The sequence below is a fragment of the Cyrtonyx montezumae genome, unplaced genomic scaffold (assembly GCF_038088225.1).
Source record: "Cyrtonyx montezumae isolate F1298 unplaced genomic scaffold, pur_monq_1.0 scaffold_18, whole genome shotgun sequence".
Lineage (NCBI taxonomy): Eukaryota > Metazoa > Chordata > Aves > Galliformes > Odontophoridae > Cyrtonyx > Cyrtonyx montezumae.
Window position 1 is genome coordinate 9,060,970 of NW_027071914.1, and position 20,630 is coordinate 9,081,599.

The 20,630-nt window shown below is 41.2% G+C and overlaps 2 protein-coding genes across 2 annotated transcripts in view; both read left to right on the top strand.

Annotated features, from left to right (window-relative positions):
- Positions 1 to 20,630, top strand: part of CREBRF (CREB3 regulatory factor) — a 515,923-nt gene that overhangs the window by 326,767 nt on the left and 168,526 nt on the right. The window lies entirely within an intron of this gene.
- The window catches only part of NSG2 (neuronal vesicle trafficking associated 2), a 34,814-nt gene that overhangs the window by 3,592 nt on the left and 10,592 nt on the right, over positions 1 to 20,630 (top strand). The window contains exon 3 of the mRNA XM_065734567.1: positions 9,921 to 10,040. Within this exon, the coding sequence (XP_065590639.1) occupies positions 9,921 to 10,040 (120 nt within the window). The remainder of the gene's footprint in view (positions 1 to 9,920; positions 10,041 to 20,630) is intronic.

Genomic DNA, 20,630 nt, shown 5'->3' on the forward strand with positions numbered 1-20,630 from the left:
AATTTTTCTCTGTTTTAGGAATATTTTTCTAACTAGAGCTATTAAAGATATTCCCAGCATTGGCCCTGTAGGTGTTTCACCATAGCTTGACCTCTTTCCAAGTGATTTTTTGTGTCTGTCTCCACTTTCAGAGAAAGGATACAGAGAAAGGCCATCAAAGTGAGCCTTGCTCATGTGACACAATTCCTGAAGCCCATCTCTTTTCAGACAATTCCTGATTAGAACAAATCATGTGGTGTAGGGGAGAAATACTCAAAGCTATGTACAAACTTACTGGCTGTCCTTTTGGAGATGCTTCCTAACAAGTCTGTGTTTTGAAGGGCTGGTGAGCTTGGCAACTCCCTCTGACTCTCACCTTGATGCTGTTGGTGTTGATGCACCAAGCGAGGATGTCTCCTGCAAAGGCTCATGTTCTTCTTTCTGCAGCATCAACATTCTGTTCGTTTTGTCTGCAGCTGTATGGCGGCAAGGGGAGAAATGTTCCCAGGACAGTAATTTCCCCCCTAGGGTGCTAAGCCTGCTATGCATTTATATTTATTGACTATCACCAAGCTTGTCTCTTGCTCCTCCCTTCTCTTGCTGGTGAGCATTTGCAGAAGGCAGGGACAGATGCTCTTGAATCATTTTTACAGGAATAATAGCTGTCACTGGTGACAAGCCTTTGACCTGGCTTTTTGTGTTTCTGAATATAATTTCTTTTGTATTCAAAAAAGCAAAACAAAGTCATCTTTCTTTCTCTTAGGAGCAGAGTGGAAAAGGGTAGCTGTTCACTTGTTTTCCTATGTGTAGGCAAAATGCTTTGGCTGTAATTGTGACGTGTCCCTACAATGATAATGCTAACAGATCTGCAGCTTTTCACAGCCCACACTGCTTCACTGAAATCTTAAATGAGACCAACAACCGGGGACCTCTTGGTCACAATGGCTTCAGTGTAATCCAGCAGGAAATGCCTCTGTTCTGGCAGTAAAAATCCTAATTTTACATAATACCAAAGTTCATGAAAGCTATTGTCAGGGCTGAAAAAAACATCCGGCATGTCTTCTGTGGGGAAGGCTGCAGAAAGCTTATCATGTGGTCCATTGTTCTTCATTTTGAATGCATCTGGAGGCTTGAGAAATAATTTCTCTGGTGACAAATTCCTGCCATCAGCCCAAGAAAGAAACAAAATTGATGGAAGTGCTCTCTTCGAATGTGCTTCCCACCCCGTGGTCCTTTGCTTATCCTCCGTGGCCACACCCCGCTTTGAGCAGCACAGACCGTGCTTTTACTTTGTGTAATCAAGAATTCCTGAAAATCAGGAGGGTCCCTTGAGCTCGCAGCCTGTCCCCATCGGTTTAGCAGAAGATAATGTTTTGTCCTGGCCAGCTGAGCAGGCGTAATTAGTAGTATGCTGGATGAGTGCTCCTGGTCCTAGGGAATATGTGCAGCTCTGTCCTGAGCCCCTCAGAGCAGTCAGGGCATCGTGGGTCAGGTTTTGGGTGCTGCTGCACGTTGTAGGGGCAGAGCTCAGCCCTCCCTGCTGCTGTCTGGGGGGGCTCTGAGTGTTCCTGCTCACCTTGCTGGAGAGCTTTGGAGTTCAGTGAGCATATAGTAAAAGAAGTGATGGGGGAGGGTTAGAGATTGTGGCAATTGAAAGAAAGAAGAGTAAAAAGGAAGAAGAGTGAACAAAGGGAAAGAAATCATGAAAAAAAAATGTTATTTCTTTCATAGCGAATGTGAGGGAATGGGCAGGCTGTCCTGCCTCATTCTTTCCCTTCCTGCACCTAGGAAACCATGCCTAATCTCCACAAATACCAAGCCTGAGCCTTCCTCCCCACTGACATTTGTCCCCCTTCTGCACTGTGCAAATCCATTTGTCCTCTAAATGTGTGTTTGGATGTAAACACCGCCTCTGCTCATTAAGCCATAATAAATATTTGCAGCAACACTCAGCACTGCCAGTGCCGTGTTTCTGGGGTAACCTTTCCGATTTTATCTGCTCAGCTCACACAGCCTTTCTTGAAGCTTCATGCTCTCCTCTGGACACGCTGCTGTTGGGCTGCCCTCCCCTAGCACACTGAGCACCTCGGGTGTCTGTGTCTGCTCTGAGCAGCACTGTGCTGCAATCTCAGTGTGCTCGCAGCCTGCGCAGACACTGGGTAGCATGCTGCTACCTCGCTTGCATACAGATAATGTGTTGCTGCTGCAGTTCTGAAGGATGGAAAGTCTCTGGATTTGTGTAGCCTGTGCAGAAATTTCTCTCCTCAACTGCACTGCTGTTGGTGTCTGAATTAGGCAGGTTAAGGCCAGCTCATGCCTGTTTATGTGAGCTCCATTGCCTCTCTTAAACCTGGTTGTGTCTGTACTGCATTTCTTAGAGCTGTGTTCTGCAGAAGCAGCAGAAATAGACACAGGAAAAAATGTGTTAGTGTATGGGTGTTTGGTTAAGCCTGTTGCAATCCATTCTTTATTCCAATGGGAAATGCCATGGCTGCAGGTGTAAGTTATTTCAGCAAGGCTGTGGGTTGAACCCCACATACCAGTTGCTTACTGGTTTATGAAGTAAGACTGGGAAGGATTCCTATCTGGTGTAAATCTTTGTGGTGGTTTAAATGAAATCAATGGAGCTCTGCTAGTTTACCCTGGACAATTTTATTGTCACTACTGCTGAGCAATTGATTCTTTTGTCTGCTTTGCTGTACCCTTCCTCATCTGAACCTATGGAAATCAATTTTTGTTGCCCCTTCACAGCCTCCCATGTGTTTCTGTTGGTTGTAGTAACCTGGGGATTTGTAGGAAGACTTCACTGAATAATTTCCAATCACCTTTGTGCTTATGAGCTGTGCTTTTCCCTTTTCAGCTGCTTTCAGCTCCGAGTGCAGCCTCTGCATTCTGTTCTGTCTTTCATTGGTGATGCTAGGGCTGATTACATTTGCTGTCTTTGTCCTTTTGTGATGTTCCTTATGCCTGGAATATCCTCCTGGCACTGATTCAACAGAACACTTCTTTTCTACCATCCTCTGTGACAGCCATTTCTAGTACAACACCCATTAGTTGAGCTGATATAGGAAAAATTCAAAAATGCAGGCTTTTTCCACTGACTGTTGCTTTCTTTATTGACTATAGAGACTGGATTTGATCCCTGGACATCCTTTTCCTTTTTCATTTTCATTTCCTTCTTTTTTTTTTTTTCTTTTGCTGATTGTTATTTCAGGCATTTTGTGTATTCAGATAGTGTGTGTGGTGTCCTGGGGACCACTGTTACATCCATCCTACACACCGATTTTATTATTAATCTCTGGGAAGTATGCCTGCTGAGGTATATCATCCTGTAGCTTTGGAAGCACAGCACTGCTGCCTCTCCCGTGGGGTGAATTATGGTTGCAGTTATTTGGGAAAGTTTTAAAAGGCTGATTGTCTTTCAATCTGTCAATCTGCAATAGTTGATTGCCAGTCTCAGATCACTGGTCCATCCAGACCAGCGTGCCCTATTTCTAGCAGTAGCCCGTGCAAGAGTCAAAAGGATATATAGGCGGTGCACTGGTAAATATGGAGCTGCTCTGCTCTGTGAATGTTTCATCCTAAGCCTGTAAAGAAAGAGGTTGTTTTAAGCCCCCAAATGTTTTTTTTTTCATCTCTTTTACTACGAAATATTTTAACTTCAGTTGCTGTTGGCAGTGTGCACAGCTCGTTTGCCCTTTGAGGCTGGCTGTGTGTGAGGATTAGAGCTTGTAGGTCACTGGAGATTTTCACATGGGAGCAGGTGGTGAATTTTAGCCATCCTTTGGCACAGAGCGCATACACATAGAAACAGACTCACAGCAGATTTAGTGCCAAGACTGGGAGTCACCATTCTGCTATCATCAGTAATGTGGACAGCATGCTGCAGCTGAGACTTGGTGGAAGGTCTTTCTCAGATACTGATGCTCCGCTGGGTAATGATAGCAAAGAAAACCACCATGTCAGTGGCAGTGCTAAGATTTTTTTTCTGTACTCTCTTTGCAAGGAATGAATACAGGCACGTCTTTGCAAGCTGAGAGTCTTACTGTCATTTAAAAATGAGCATGACTAAACCGTAAGGAAACAGGGGTGGGTTACAACCATTTTGTGGGACTACAGAGGGTGGCTTTGAACCTGGCTGAAACCTTTCTCCTTGGTAGAAGTGCATTTTGTTTATCTCTTCTGTCAATCTGAAAGCCACTCTGAGTGAGAGACTCTTCATTATTAATAATCCTGGGAAGTAGTATTTTAAATTTTTATGGTCTGCACTTTGCAGCACCTGAACCACAATATATTACATGCACCGTGGCAGTGAAGTGGGAATTACAGCAAGGCTGCATGTCCTTTTCCAAATGAATAATTTAAAGTTTTCACAATGCCGTTATGTTAAATATTATTACTCATTTCTTCAGGGAAAACCATTGAGCTCAAACGCAAATATAAAGTGGCAATAAATGATGTTACATTTAGCCAGTGTGAGACAAGACTCAGAATTCATATCAGTTCATTTTCTGAAACACTTACTTCATCCCACTGCAGGAAGATCTTTTTTTAAGTCTCCATGCTCAATGTGGCGTTTTTCCATTCGTCACGTTTCACGTCTGGACTGCTCCTTCCCCCTGAAAGCAAATTCTTTTAATATAGTCCATTTGGTGAGAAGCTGCCCTTGCAGCATCCCAAAGGTCTAGATTTCCCAGACTCTCCTACTGTTTGCTCTCTCAAGGTTGTCCACGATGAGTTTCCTGCTGGTGCATGCAACCTCTGATCTGTTGTCTCTCACCTCAGCATACCTATAATTTTCCAAAGCAGCACTGCAGAGAGGGTGCCTGGTCTTGCATTCATTACAAACAAGGAAAGGTTTCCTGTTAACTCCACTGGTCAGTAGTGTTAAGCATAGAATAGTGAGTGTATTTACTTTTGGTACTCAGTAAATGTATTAGCAAACAACATCGCTGGAGAAATCTTGCTTGTGTGGTTGATGTGGCCTCTCCTATTGCGTTTGGTTTTTTGTAACTTAGTTCATACAGTGTAGGCTGCTACTAGGCATTTGAGGGGTTACAGCGAATAAGCAGAAGATGCAAGAAAGCAAATAGAAAGTAAAAACCTTTCAAGACATAGTGAAATTGCATCTGCTATCCTATAATGACTGAGGGCAACAGTTCTGCGAAGGGCTGTCATTTTCCGTGGAGCAGCTGACTTCTCCATCCTAGCCATTTCACTTGCCAACACTTAATCCCAAGAATGTTACATTTATATGGAGCTACTATTGCCCAATTAATGAAGACCTGAGCACTGGCAGCAGCAGCAGCCACCGGTTGCTGGTGTGACTCAGCACATCACTAAGCTTTTCCCCTGGCTCCCCCTTGGAGGTATTGTCCCATGCTGCTGAGGGAAGTGCTTGGAGTGGTCCTGCAGAAGAATGCCACAGGAGCCCTATGCCTCGTAGTTACATCTGGCTGTGTGAAGGTGACTGGAGCAGGTTTAAGCTCTGATCTGGCCAAAGCACTTAAATGCACACTTAACTTTAAATATCTGACTAATCCTGCTGATGTTAATAAGACTACGCGCAAGCTTAAAAGCTTCACTGAATTAGAATTTAATGAGTTCAAATGCTAGATAAACTTAGCTTTGGAGGAAGCTGCCAGGACTAGGCATGTGGATTCTTATAATTAGATGTGTCTTTTTGCTGCTCTATGGATGCCCTTTTCTCTTGTTGCATTCTTGTAATCTCCTCTGTAAACTTCTCACGGAAGCAACTTTCAAAGAACTGTTTAATCTTGGGTGCAAAATGAAGAAAGTTGCAGGTAATTTGTTTGTGTCCTCCTTATTTTATCTGTCATAGCACAGTGTATCTGCAGTTAGAAGCAGAAGTTCTCTGGGAAGCAGTGTGAGAACTTTGAGAATGGGATAGAGCAGTGGCCTAATTTGCAGGGAGATGTTATGAGATGATATTTATTCAGACTCCATCCACAATTCAGGCTTTAAAGACATACAGCTGGGCTGGGATGGGCTGGCAGGACGGCTGCTCTTATTCATGGATGAACTCAATACAAAGTGGGGCATAAGAATACGTTGGGTCAGGGCTTAGATGGAGAAACATGAAGGCAGATAGGTGTCCAAAACTGTCCTAAGGGTATTCATCCAGCTGTCACCAAGTCTCAGTTAGTCCACAAGGCTGATTGGTTGGACAGTTCTTGCTTTTTAATATCCATTTACAGATGTGCAAATGGTTTTGTGTGATGAATGGAAATAAAAGTAACAATTCTCTGCCACAGAAAGCTCATGCCATTATGGGTGGTGACCCAGAACAGCTCAATTTTTAATCATGAGGAGAACGAGTTTAAGATTTAGGGAGCGTGCAGGAGGAGGTGAGAACTCAGGGAGCCAAGTGCAGAGTATGGGCTGAATGGTGTTGCTGCAGTAGGAGTGGCAAAGGCACTAATTGTCTAGTTTGGGAATATTCAAGAGGCTTCTTGTCCAATGAAACACTGATTTGATTGTTTGCGTTCGTTGTCTGTTCTCATGAGGCTGGAGCACAACCAAAGCCCTGCTGCCTGCTCTGGTGCTTACACCCTTACTGCAGCACATTTCCACCATAATAGCACTGCAGAGAAGGGAACGAAGCAATGGGCATTTCTCCAATTTCAGTTTGCTTTGAATTGCAACCTATGCAAGACCCCAGTTGTGTATCCCCTTTCACCAGTTTCAGTCAAGAGCAGCTCTACCAAAATCAGCAAAGAACGAACATGAAGAGAGAATCAGGATTGTTGTTTGCTGTGGTTTGTAATAAACGCTCATCCCTCACCCAAGAAACATGTCATGGAGTGAGATGGATGTGCCTTGTTTGCAGTGAAACAGTAGGATCCTGGTCTCTGATGGAACTGCTCTGGGGCAGCCGGTGATAAACGAGCTCTGATCATTGCCACGGCTGTGGAGTCAGTGGGGATTTTATTACTGTCCATCCAACAGCAATTTGGTTAGAATTTCTGGAAGGCTTCGCTGCCAGGGATTTTATTTTGTTCCTCTGTGGTAAAATGGAAAGAAAAAATGAAAAAGAATTGATGGCAGGGGAACAGGAGGAAGGCAGATAACCTGTCCCATCCTAACACCTGAACTGGAGCTCTAGAAAGTGAAAACAGAACAAACAACCAAAATAGCAGTAATCAATCATGCAAAAAATATAGAAACTGTTTCTTTATGAGACTCGCTATTCTTTCTGTGCGTATGTTACCATCTGATAGCGCTCACTCCTGTTCCCAGGTGCTGCTGAGGCAGCCCTGCCTGGGGTGCTCTCACTAGGGCCGGAGGCACAAGCAGTTGATGAACACAGCTCAGTTTCCAGAAGCCTTAGCGTGGGCTTCCTGATGGCAGTTTGTTGGATGGAGGGGGTGAGCACTGCTGCACAAGTGGGATCCGTACTCTGGTTTATTTATTTAGACTGTAGGCGGCTGAACAAGACGTAGCTCTTTTCTTCTAAATGCGTGCCCAGAGCCCTCAGCACAATTGCATTTTTATCCTTACTGCCACAATATTGAGCATTACCCCCACGCTCCAGGTCTTCAGATTTCTGTTTTTCCTTTGTCATTTCATTTCTGTGCTCTCCTTTAAGAGGAGACCTCACTGACCGCCCTTTCTTCTGCTGAGTAATTCCACCAGGTGTCTGACAAAGATATTTCTGCAGAGCAGCTATTTAGCTTTTGCAATGCCAAAAGGCATTTAGCAAAGGTATTTCTTAGGTCCTCTGCTAAAACCTTCTGATACCTCTGCAAATGTCCCTACAAAACACTGATCAGTGATGACTGTGGCTCTGCACACACACATCTCACTGCTGGCACAGTCAACAAATTGGGTTTCAAGCTTCTGATCTGCATGGGAGCTGATCTGATTTACTTATTCCCAGACCTGATAGACATTGCTTCTGGACTTGAACCCTATGCCTTATGCGGGGTTGAGTGGGTTTATTTTCAATCTCATGCATGTATGTGGACAGCATATTTCATACTTTCCTGCTTACAGGATATTCGTTGAATGTAATGTCAAAGAGTGGAAGAAAATGTCAACTATATATAAAAACATGTCAGGCTTTTAATTTCTTTTTTCTTTCTGGCATCACAGACCTTCATTAAGACTTAACGTTAGAGCTTATAGAAAAGTCCTATTAAAAGACTTTATTGGCAACAGCATTATTTACCAAGCAGGGTGAGCTTGTCCTGACTGGAGAGGCAGTGTTGTTTCGTTTGGTTCAAAGTGTGCTGGGCTGCATTTCAGAGCACGGCAGGGATGGGTTCAGTAGTGAGGTCATGGAGGAGTTAGAGTTCATCCCAAATATGCTGAATCAAACTTGTTCCCGTGTGTCATATCCCAGCTATGTCACTGGAAGTCCTGAGATCCAAAATGCTAACATAAATATATTTAGGTGGTTTTTATCCCCTGTTCTTTGCAAGACTTAATGTTGCAAATACTACTGTAATAAGTGTTATGGAGAGGGATTTACTGAAGGATATAAATATTCATTAGTCTTTAATGATTTGCATTTGAATCCAGAAAATTGGCTTATGATTCCATGCTGATTTTCTCTCACTCTGATTTCCACGTGGCGTTAAGTGCTGGAGAATTAAATACCCGGGGTTTTCTCTGGTCCAAACCACACTTTACTGTCATTATTTGCATAAAAGTTCTTCATTAGCTGGTAAATCAACCTCATACATCGCTTTATAATCTTTTCCTACAAACCTTCAAGACTTTGTTTCTAATATGGGGTGTTAGGATCCGCCTTGCCTCTCCCCTGTGACCTGCTGTAGTGTTTTATTTTCACTTGCATAGCTCTGCAATTTAGAGTGGGAAGCCCAGAAGTGAAAGTGTCCCTGTCATGTGGAGCTTTAATATATTTAACCTCTCTGACCCTTGCAAGTCGCACCAAACTGTTATATTCCTGGAGGTCCTTGGCTGATGGAGTCCTGTGCATCTACCATTGTTCATGGTTACTCACAGCCACAACCCTGCCTCTTCAGGGAGGAGCTCAAACCCATGGCCAGTGCTGAGGACAGAGACGTTTTGCCTCCTCCAACATTTCCTAGCTACATGAAGACAGTGCATCTATTGTGGCATCCTCTCCCAATGTTGTTTACCTGCATAGGCTCATGGTTGAGTAGTCTTTTGGGCATATATAATAGGCTAGATATGCTCACACTAATACCTCAGAAGGGTTATTGATTTCAGAGCAGAACCCTCTGGGAGCAGTTGGCATTAGGTGTTAGATTGTCTGTGTTTGTGGTTGTCATGGTGACAGTGTTGGATGCATTTTACCCAAAATATTTAGGATTATTCTAGGTTGCAAATAAGTTCAATGTAGATTGAAAATGCAATTTTGGTAATTTGACGGTACCCTTTTAAAAACAACTTGCAGACATCTCCACGGGCGTAATCCACCTTGGTTTTATAAGATTAGCAGAAACTGGATTAGTCAGCAAATGGCACTGAGATCTCCTGGGGAAAACCCAAGGTGATAGAATGAGATTAATATAGATAATATGGAGCCTGAAAAAATGAGAGGCCTAATGGGCTAACTTTAAGTTGGCTTTGGTGGAACTTGTTAGGCTGGGGCTTTTAGTAGGTAAGAGTCTTCGTTTGTTTGGGCTGTTTGCTGTTTCCCATGTTCTGCCCATTCAATACGGTGTAAAAATTATATGCTTGGCCCTAAACAGAGGTGGGTGTTAAGCATTTTGCTCTCAGCTATTTTAATACACACCATTCTAGGTCTCTGTTATCTGCTTCTCTGTTTATCTGTCTTTTAGTTCCTGAGAGAATTATGAGCTTGTTTTAATTGACAGTTATGAGATCCTTTTGTAGGTTCAGGGGAAGGTTGGGGTAGAAAAGCAATGGCTTAGGGAATTAAAAAGCACACACTGTGCAGGAACCTTAAATGTGTTGATGTTTTCCAGGTAATTGTGAAAACAAGAACAGAGTATCAGCCTGACCAGAAGAACAAAGGAAAACTCAGAGTGCCCAAAATCGCTGAATTCACAGTCAGTTTCACTGATGGTGTAACAGAAAGACTAAAGGTAAGAAATGGTTATCCTGCTGCCTTCTGTTGTGAATACCGTTCATTTTAAGAATGCTGAATCAAAGTGACAGTAAAGATATAACAAATTTAATGCTCCTGTCATCACTTGCGCCAAGGAGAGGTTTATCTGCATGAGTATGAAGCTGTTTTTTGTTTGTTTTTTGTTTTTTGGGTTTTTTTAGGACAGGCTTGAAAATATCTTTATAATTAGATGTAAATAAGAAATGGTTTTCTTCTTCCAGGAAGAGTGGTGAAAATGTTTTCCAGCACAAACTGGAAGCTAAAAAATAAAAAAGACTTGAATCTTTTTTTTTCCTCCTCAAAATTTGTGGTTAAGAAAGAAAGTGAAAATTGATTGAAAAGGTTTGTCACCTTTCAAAAATTCTTTTGTTTTGTAGTAAGGTAACCCTGTTAATATTTAAATAGTTTTTTATTATGCATTCATTTCATTATAGATGAGAATTCAAACTGGATAAAAGAAGAGATATTAGAAAGTATCCAAGCATATCCTGTTCTGTAAGCAGTTCTGGTTCACAGGAATTAGGATTTTCTGAGGAAAAGTGTTTCCTTGAGAAATTTTCAACAGGCTCTACTGAAACGTGGAAAGAAACTCATGAATTATTGAGTGCCTTCAGTTCCTGTTGACTGCTGCAAATTAGAATGGCTCAGTTCCTCCTAAAATTAGACTCTAAGCATGTAGCAGCTAGTACTTTCTGCCTTTTCATTGAGAAGATATGATGCTTTTACTAAAGCACAGAGCATGTAAGTTGAAAAAAAAATGCAAGATCTCATTTCACAGTTTCAAAGCCAGAGGAAATATCAATGATTTAAACAGAAAATGTAGAGACTTGGCAGTGCCTAATTATCAGTTCTTCTCCTTGAAAAACTAAGATAGGGCTTATACATTTTCAGAATGGAATATCATCCTCGACAATTAACAGGAATTCACCCAAGTGACTGTATAATTGACTGAAGTAGCTACCATTTGGCCTAGTTGTTCTTAATCTTGCAAGAAGTAGAGAAGTTTATTATAATTATTTTCTAGTAATTTAGAAGACAGTATTACTTTCAAAATTATAAAGTGATCTGGGAAGAATTGTTATCTAAAATGAGGGATAAGGCTTAATGAACTGATTGAAAGGAAAAAAATTCAGCTATTCTTTCTGAAGCACCACAGAATGGTATTGTTTCTGTTCTCTCCAGAAATTCACTAACACATATATATATATATCCACTGGAAATCACATACTTTGATCGAAATTACAAAGGATTTACATGCTATTGATTTTGACTGAATTCTTCACTGATCTTGTTGCATGCGTAGCCAAGTTCATTGTTACCGCTGGTAAAGCATACAGCAAATTAGCTATGCTGAAATCCCTAGTCTTGGATACCACAACAGACATTTTCCATCATGAGCAACGTACAAATCAGAACCAGACACAGTGTGCCTGAGAAACAACAGTAAAATGTGGAGTCTCTGGGAAGGGTTGGGCTCTGACCCTCAGTGAATGGCATTATTGTTGATACTGGGAGTGGTGGTGCATCACTGGGTATTTAGAACTTAATCCTGCCGCCCTGAACAATGTTAGTGTGGCTGTAAGATCAAGGTTTGGTGCCATCAAAAGTTACGGCCCTGTTAGTTACAAAGCAATCGAGAGCATCTCTTCCTTACACACTGTGTACTCTGAAGGCCCAGAAGTTAGAAGTGTAGCTCATCGACTACAGAGGATATATTTCCTTTCATCAGCTCCTTCCATAATTTATTTTCCCCTTTCCTCAAACCCTGAGCTTGCTGTTGCGTTCATATTCTTTTGGATTACATTTTCCTTTTCCCTTCCTATTTTCTGTGCTGTCTGACCATTGCTTTTGCTGGTGTGTGCACAAGGAACTGATGAAGCAGCAAGCAGAGGAGAGCAGGAGACTCTGGGAGTGTGCACAGCACTGGCACCAACGTGAAAGTTCATGCTGCCATCCCTTTTGCTGCACAATGGGGATGGCTGTGGCTCTTCCTATGCAGTCTGGCAGCATGACAGTTTAATTTTTAAGCTATTTCCTTTCCCTGAAGTCCATATGATTTCCATTCTCTGCTTTTCAATGTCGACTTATTAATCAGTCAGCCACTCGTCTAATGCAGGATAAGACTATAAGCCTCTCCCTGCCTGCTTTTCATAAGGCTTCCATGTATCATATTAAGTTTGTAGTATTATTTTCTGACAAAAAATGAGCTGAGATAATAGGTAATATTTCATTACCTTCTGTACTTTTTTTTTTTATTGCACCACATTTTTATAACAGTTTATATTTTTAGTGAAGTTATTAAAAATACTGCCCTCTGGTTATAAGCAAGCCTATTATCTGGTACTGATGAAATCATATCACATTTGTTTCTTGTAAGAGGAAATCATAGTAAATACTTAACTTTTATTGTCTCAGTTTGGCTACAATTTTAAAAGCTTTTTAAAAAAAAAGATAATATAAATGAGATCACCATATTTTCTGTTGCTGGCTGGTTGCTTTGTGTAGCTTTCCAATAGATTTTGTGTTGGAAACATCCACACATTCTTGCTAATTCACTGATTAAAATTGAAATATTTACTTATACCTGAGCCAGTCTATTGGCTGAGCACACTCCAAATATATGTGATCTGTATCCAATAACATCTACGGGACTGCATGTTTTTCCACTCAACATACAACCAAGTGTGAGCTCATTGTAATGCTTAAATTCAAGGATTTTCATAAGGAACCATTTTGATACTGCAGTTCTACTACTCTGTGTATGAGGAGCAAATAAGTGTCTCTGCACCTTGTACCTGTACACTGGGGAAACAGGCAGGATGGTATGACAGTGTGGAGAAATAGCCAAGAGGTCCTCTTCTGCCTGCTATCACTCTCCTTTGGTGACTTTCAGGGTACAAAGTGAGATGTGTTTCATTTTTCACCCAAAGTGTAATATTATCATCAGTTCAAACAGGAACCTGGCAAAGTGAGTCCCTATCATTAACAAGTGTTTGTGGAAAAAAGCTGGTGGGACCCCATACTTATGATCGTGCTCCCTGCTCACCTGTATCTCTTTGGAGCAGTTTTTAATGTTCTTCATTACATCTGGGAAGTACTTTACTTTCTGCTCTTTTGATCACTAGATATGGGAGCATTCTTAGAGAAGAAGGATGCTTCCCAAGTTCTTGCTGTTTTTCTTTTTTTTCCTGAGTTATTGCTGCATTACAAAGAAGACAAGGATCTCTGGGGAAGGCGTGGGACCTTATGGACATGGCAGTCAAATCTGTAGATGCCCTTTATTCTGCCTTTTGGCTATCTTTTATTGAAGAGTCTAATAAATTATTAGGCAACTTTTTAGCATGAGCAACCCAAAGCCAGAATCTAAGCTTATGCATGCATATTTTTCATCCATCCAGAACAGGACAGATCTGAGCTCTTTAATTATTGTAAAGAAGAGACTGTCCCTAAGGCAACAGTTCTTATTTCACACTACTTCTTCCAGGAATTTTAGATAGCTTCTGCAACTTGTCACATCTCCTAATAGATGAGATTATGATTCCCTATTGCTAGCACACAGTGTCCTGGAAGTTTGACCAATTAGGCTTATTCTTCAGCTGGATGAGTCACCCCAGACATACTTTATAACAAATGTTTAAGTAGTTGCGTGTAGATGGGTTACAAGAAAGTGATGTAAAAGAGCATTATGATTGACCCATCCATACATAAAATACATTTCTTTTATTGTTTTACTCCTCCACAGAGAAGCAATGACAACAGTTTTTTAACTAAGCAAACTGGCAGCGATTTGCAGGCCGTGCCTCCTCCAGGTCTTTGGAGTGCATTCCCCTATGGAAGCTTTTGAACTGCAAACATCTTATTGTGCAGTAATGATATAGGCCTTACTGCTTCTTTTTGACAACTATATTGTAGGTTACAGATTTTGAGAACAAATATCTCATGCAAGTAACCTGAATCGTGTGAGTTTCTGCCCTAATTTCCGTGAATATCAAAATGAGATTAAAATTTCCTTTGGTTTTTGAGCAGATTATCAATTGAATCAAAAATTATATTACTTCTGGAGGACAGGTTTTCCAATCCCTCTGTCTTCCAAGCAGCCCAGATTTCACAGAAACCAGATGGATTTATGGGATGAAGAGCGTGTTGCTACTCTCTTTTTTGTCTGACACTTATCTGGTGCTTGGGCTCAAGACATCAGCACCTGCTTATGAAGAAACAAGATGGAGAAGAGTTGCTGATGGGTTTTTTTACTTGACCTAGTCAGAAATCAGGAGTGCTGGTAGATATGTGCTAGCCCTGGACATGAATTTATCTATCATCTCCTAATAGCACCAGGGGCTGGGCTCGAGCAGCCTTTCAACATAGGCTTAGAATTCACAACGCGGAGAACTGGGCTGATACAAATAACTGCTTGTCAGCTACTTGTTTGTGGAAGTTGCACTTCTCATTGCACAAGCATGTGTACAACCAGTTTGACCTCTGTTATCACAAAATGCCACAGAGCTATTAAGTACTGCTGTTTCAGAGAGGCAGTGCTTCAGTGATCACCACCTAGGTGTTAGTTACCAACTGTAGTTGTCTGACTTCTCAAATCTTTCACAGTTCTTTCCTTTTCTTGGAACATTTTCTTAAGAAAGCTGAACTTTTCAGTCTCTCGGGGTTGGAATAATTAAACCATGTACTTATCTTCAACAGAATAATCTGGGAGTGGGTGTATGGGGAAGAAAATGAGATATTTAAGAAGCAGTGTATCTACTTGGAAAAATCAGCTCAAGGTATTGATCACTACTTCTCCGAAGAATTCTGGGAACTTCACTCTTTTTGCTACAAGTTGGGAAGATTCATTTTCAGAGTCACTGGCTGTGTAATCTGTTCCTGTTGAGTATGCAATGTCAATACATTTCTTATCTCCAAATCAATCCTTTCCCCTCTCTCCACCCTGAAACCGTTTTGACACATGCAATATCCAGTGGATGTAGTGATTCAACAGTCTTTTCATCAAGTCTTTAAAATACAGTGGAACCCATTCAAACGTTTCTGTTATTGAAATATTCACATTGGAACAATTATTTTTCTCTGACCTAATGTGGAGGATGTAGAACAGAATGTTTGTCTCCAGCCACACCCTACAAAGCTGACTGTGATGCAATGTTTGTTCTTTATCAAAAAGAAGCTGGTATCTGACACACTTAATTAAGAAAGATTTTTCAGGGCCAGGGCCAGAGCTTGATTTCATGTTGGTAACAGCTTTGCCGGAATGAAAGGTGCTTTCCCTGCTTGCACCACCAGAATGTAACCCATTGAATCCCAGCATCTTCAACTTGACCTTGCAGTGGCAGGTTCCTTGTGTGACAAGCACTGAAATTCAGAGGGAAAGGCAGGTTCTGGGCTTGGATGCTTGTGGAGGAAGATGAAGAGTTTTACTCATGAGCAGGAGCGTGGGTCTGGGTTGTTTTATCTCTGTGGGTAAGATCCACTGATGCGTGAGCAATAGTGTCTTTACAGAGTGGTGCAGAGAATTGCTGTGTGACCTCTACAGACACTCTGCCAAATGACTGCACCTTGAGTGTAGCTTTGAGAAATGCATCATTTCCCTGAATGCATATATTTATCTACCTGTCCATCCTGCCCTTGGTTTTAAAGGACACATCATCATTGCAGCTGGATAGATGGTAACTCTTCCTTGCTCTGCAGCACCCTCACAAAATGTTGCTTTCCTGTTTTTTCACCCCCACACTGTTTCCCAAGCCTATTTTCCTGCAATTGTCTCCACAGTAAGTTCTGCTTCCATTTGTATTCTACTGATTTATACTGACAATTCTTTCTCTAACCTGCAAAGGCATGGATCCCAGGAAAATGGCACGGGGCATTTCATCATGTCCGTTCAACAACTGTATAAAGTTAAAGGTTCCTTCAGTTGTTTAGTTACCACAGAGCAGGAGAAATGGCTTATCTGAGTGTGAGGTGGGCAATTTTCCTTACTGCTTTTTAATACTAACAAAACAATGTCACCATGGTGACTACCACATCACATCAGAAATCTGGAAGATGCAGAGTGGCTGCTGAAAGATCCCATTACACTGACTAATGTGAGTGGTGCTCGAGGGAGGGAACATGTTCTAAAACAGAGACTTTTCTCACTTTGGTGATAATTGCTACTGTGGCTGAGATGTTTCCAGGCTGCACAGCATTCGAGTGAACAGTGTGATCCTGGAGAACAAAGGAAAAAAAATGGAGGAAAACTGGAAAAGTGGTAGACAGTGTGGAACACATGAACACTGGCAACACAGAGAGTGTTGCAGTGGGTTCCTATTGAACTTTTATTTTCAAAGAGGGGCTTGAGGAGGTGTCTGAATGAGGAAACTGATTTGGGGGCTTATTCAACTCTTTGCAAGTTCCCAGTTGTTATCAGGAAATCTCAATTTCTTGTGGGCTCAAGTGCCCTTCTCCATCTGAGGTTGGCAGATTCTTTATTCCTTGCTTCACACATGTTCTTCTTGCAAGGGTTAGCAGGCAGTCCTTGCTCCACCTAAGTCTTCTCCAAACAATGTCAAGTTGGATATCAGGAAAAACTACTCCAAAAGAGTGGTGAGGCATTGGAATAGGCTGCCCAGGGAGGTGGTGGTGGTGTTAAAGAAGTGTGTAGATGTGGTAATTGAGGACGTGGTTCAGTGGGCAGTATTGGTGGTAGGTGAATGGTTGGACTAGATGATCTTGGAAGTCTTTTCCAACCTTAATGATTCCAAGAGTCTGTAGAATGGCTGATCTGTGGAGTTTGAGCTTTGAGATGTCTTTGGGCTGAGTGTTTTTCACTGCAACACAAGTTCTCTGTTCCTCCTTATTCACATATCCATTGCCCAGCCTTGCTTGGCCTTGATCTGATGTAAGCTAGCACCTGCATGAATTCAGACTCTCACTTGTGCTTGTTAAAGGAAATGAGGAATTTTGCTCATCATCTTCCTACCTCTGCTCAGCGATTGTTCTCCTCCTCTGGCTGTAATAGGAAGAGAAGAGAATAAGTCACATCTGTCCTAGTCACTCTCGCAGCTTGCATGGAGATAGACTGATGAAGACATTTGTGATCATCAATGACAACTCAGAGCATTGAGCTGAGTGTGGATTTGTGATAGAAAGCAGACATTTCTAATCTCATTCCCAGGTTTGGCGCTATAAACACTGCAGGCTTCCCATTGTCAAGTCTGTGTGAAAGCCTGAGGTTTCTATGAACGTTTCTAAGTAATACCTAGCTTTCTGGTACAGGTGAGGTCTGGGGAAAAGCCAGAAAGAATTTCCATGTCTGAAACACAGAAAAGGCAAGTACATTTTGATTCAACTAGAGTGCTCTGAGTCTGGCTTGAGTGCTGCCTAATAAAATGAAGAAAACACATGCTCTCTTTTGCAACAAAACAAAACAAAATAAAAAAAAAAAACAACCAAAAAAACCCAACCCTCAAATATATTTTATTTTTGCCATCTGTGAGCACTGGCAGAGTAATCAGCAGAAGAGAATTTTTCAGGTTTTTTTTTTCTTTACTTGATATTTAGAGAGAAGAAAGAAGTTAATTGCTATGCAGAAAATGTCTAAAAATGGAAGTCACAGAGTATTCACATGACTAAAGGTTTGTAAAGTAGACCTGCTGAATCTGGATTTTCTAAGTCATGGTATATTGGAAGAAGAAAGAAGTTATAGAGCAGGAACCCCAGCCAACCCTTTGCTTTGGAATAAAATAGTTGGAAAAGATTTTCATAAGAGATTACATGGAAATACCCATTCTGCTTAAAAAATGTAATTGCAATTTCTATTTAATTTGTATGATTTCTTACACTATATCTTTATCTTCGGCAACACAATGCCATGGTACTTTGCGGTATCTTTGCTGTCCCATGGTAAACCCAATTTGTTGAGTAATTTTCTTGTTAGCATTTGAGGTGGAATGTAAGATGCTTAACGTTTTGGCTGTTGTAGCAAAAAGAATCTAATGGAATGGAGAGGGAAGAGATTTCAGCTAGATGAAACCAAGGCACTTTGTTGACAGTTGTGGAGTGCATTTGGAGTGTTGTAGCCAAACCACAGAATGCTAAAAAAAAAATCCAACAAAAAACAGAGATATGAAATGCTTTACTCATATATTTTTTCCATGTAATGTTTCATTCTTTCCATTTATAAAGCAGCACAGGCTGCTGATTGAATGCTAAACAGACCTGAGCTCTCTCTTGTTAGCACTTGCAGACATATTAAGCCTGTTGGGCCAGCTAATGGAACTGGCCTCATGCCTTTGAAGGCATCATAATCATCAAGATTGTTTATTTTTGTTGTTTGTTTTTAAAAGAGTAGATTTTGTAAGTCATTTGCAGCAATAAAGCTTTGTATTTCCAATTTAAAATGAAAAGGCTTTTAATTCACATGTTACCTAGGGAACACTTCACTCTCCAAGTCCTCACTTTGTCTTTTATGTATCAGCCACATAATAAGTTTTTAAAGAGAAGTGGATGTACTGGAGCATGAATGCTGCCATATTATTAGCTTTATTTCCTGACCTGTGATGGTAGACATAGAATCTGAAATGTGAATATGTTAACCTTTTTGAAGGAAAAAACTTCCAATCCATTTTATTTTAACCACAAGAGTGCAGTGAATGATTGTGTTTCAATATATGCAAACTTGACCTTCGATTTCACTTTATCTAAGAAGTGTGTAGGACTGGGGAATGGTAGGGGGAAGTTATCTCGTTCCCTGAAATATGAGGAGCTTAAATTATTCTCGACATTTTAAAATGCAGTCTTCCGTTGTGATGTGAAAACAGTAGTGCCATATGTAAAATCAAAATGTAAGAAAGTGGTTGGAGAGGAAAATGTATGGGAAAAAGTGCATGGAAGAATACAATTTTCTGCCTTAGACTTAGTATGTCAGTACTTGAGCCTGAAAGGTTTGCTTCAAAACTTACCCTGTGGAAGAAGGTAATTTCATGAAACAAACAGGCCTCAGCTTTTCTCAGAGCCAGGCCTTGGCCGTAGGATTGTGTCAGTGCTTGCCTGGTTTTGCTGAGAGTTAGGTCTCACGTGAAGCCAGAAATGGAGCAAGGAACACAACTAGCCTTTCTCAAATGTGCAGCCACGTGCCAATCTCTGGACCTATTCTTAGAGCTTCTAACACTTTCCCTGTGCCAAATCCAGTTTGAGGGAAGCAGGAAGGGGAGAAGATTATGCATGCATAAAACTCTTTGAAGGTTGAGTCTTGGCAAAGGGTAGGCCAGGAGACATTTTTCTGATGACTTGATTTATCTTGTATTCCTGTCAAAGCATTTTAAAAGGCATCCATCATCATGTTCTGCTCACAGCAACCAGAGGAAATGTCACAGCTAAGACATTTTCAGGATGCAAAGAGGAAGGCTTAGCTTTTGGAGATGTTTTTTGCCAATAATGGAAAAAAACATTTCAAATTAGTGGTCTAAAGGGAAGTCTCTTCCAGGATTGCTCAGATCAGCTTTTTGTGAAATGTGTACCATTTCATGAATGAGACCATGGGTTGGGGAAGAAAAGCACCATTACAAATGGTATTCCTGAGTCATTTCACTTGTTTATTTTTAGGTTTTTTGCTTCTCTGCTCTGTTCTTCTAAAGGCAGCAGAGTAACAGAAATAATGAGAGAAGGCTTGTGTTGATGAAACAGGAAAAAATATTCTTGTGGGAGGAGGGGAAAAAGACCTTTTAACACCTTTCCAAAGAGGCCATGTATTTTTTTGGTGTTCCTAGAAATAACTGTACACCATCTCAGTATACACAGCCATACACAGCCTATCCTGAGCGTAAGGGACTGTTCTTGGAGCCTATTGTAAGGAGAAGAGCTTTACATTTTAACAGTAGGAATTCAAAATATGACTGTTTGTAGTAATGCAGCTCTTGAAGAAGTCATCACATCTTCTGCACACACGTAACATGGTTTGGATGATGAGGATCCTGTGTGTCATGTGTAACATGGCACATTTGGAAAGTACTTGTTAGCAAGTAAAACCTATTTGGTTTGTCTTCCAGTGAACTTTTTTTAAAGTAATAGAGGAAATATTTTAATGGCACTAAATGGCAGAAAAGGAAAAGCAAAACAGAGCCTTTTTATCTACACCTAAGCAGAAATTCACTAACACTCAGCAACCAAAGTGTCCTCATTGAAAATGGCATTTCAGAACTTCCGTAAGGAACAGTTCTTAACTGAGCCATGAGTTTTCCATTCAAGGGGGTTGACTTGGCACAGAAAGACATCATACGGACCACAGCTGGCATCAGACACAGTTAGACGATCTGAGGTTGTTAGTGCCTAAACAGCCACTAGAAATTATATTACATGATGGAGACTGGCTAATATAATTGAGCCAGCTAGTTACTGTGCACGTAATTTAATTATTTGACAAATTGCTTAGAAACACAGTGTTCTTGTTCCATGCTTGTGTTGCACTTGTAGTATTAAGAGGCGCAGAGCTGAGGAATTGCTGGCGGGTATCTAGTCATCTCAACAGGTAGATGCTTATTTTAAAGATTCGTGAACATGAACAGTTTCTCTGGGGGGTGCAGTA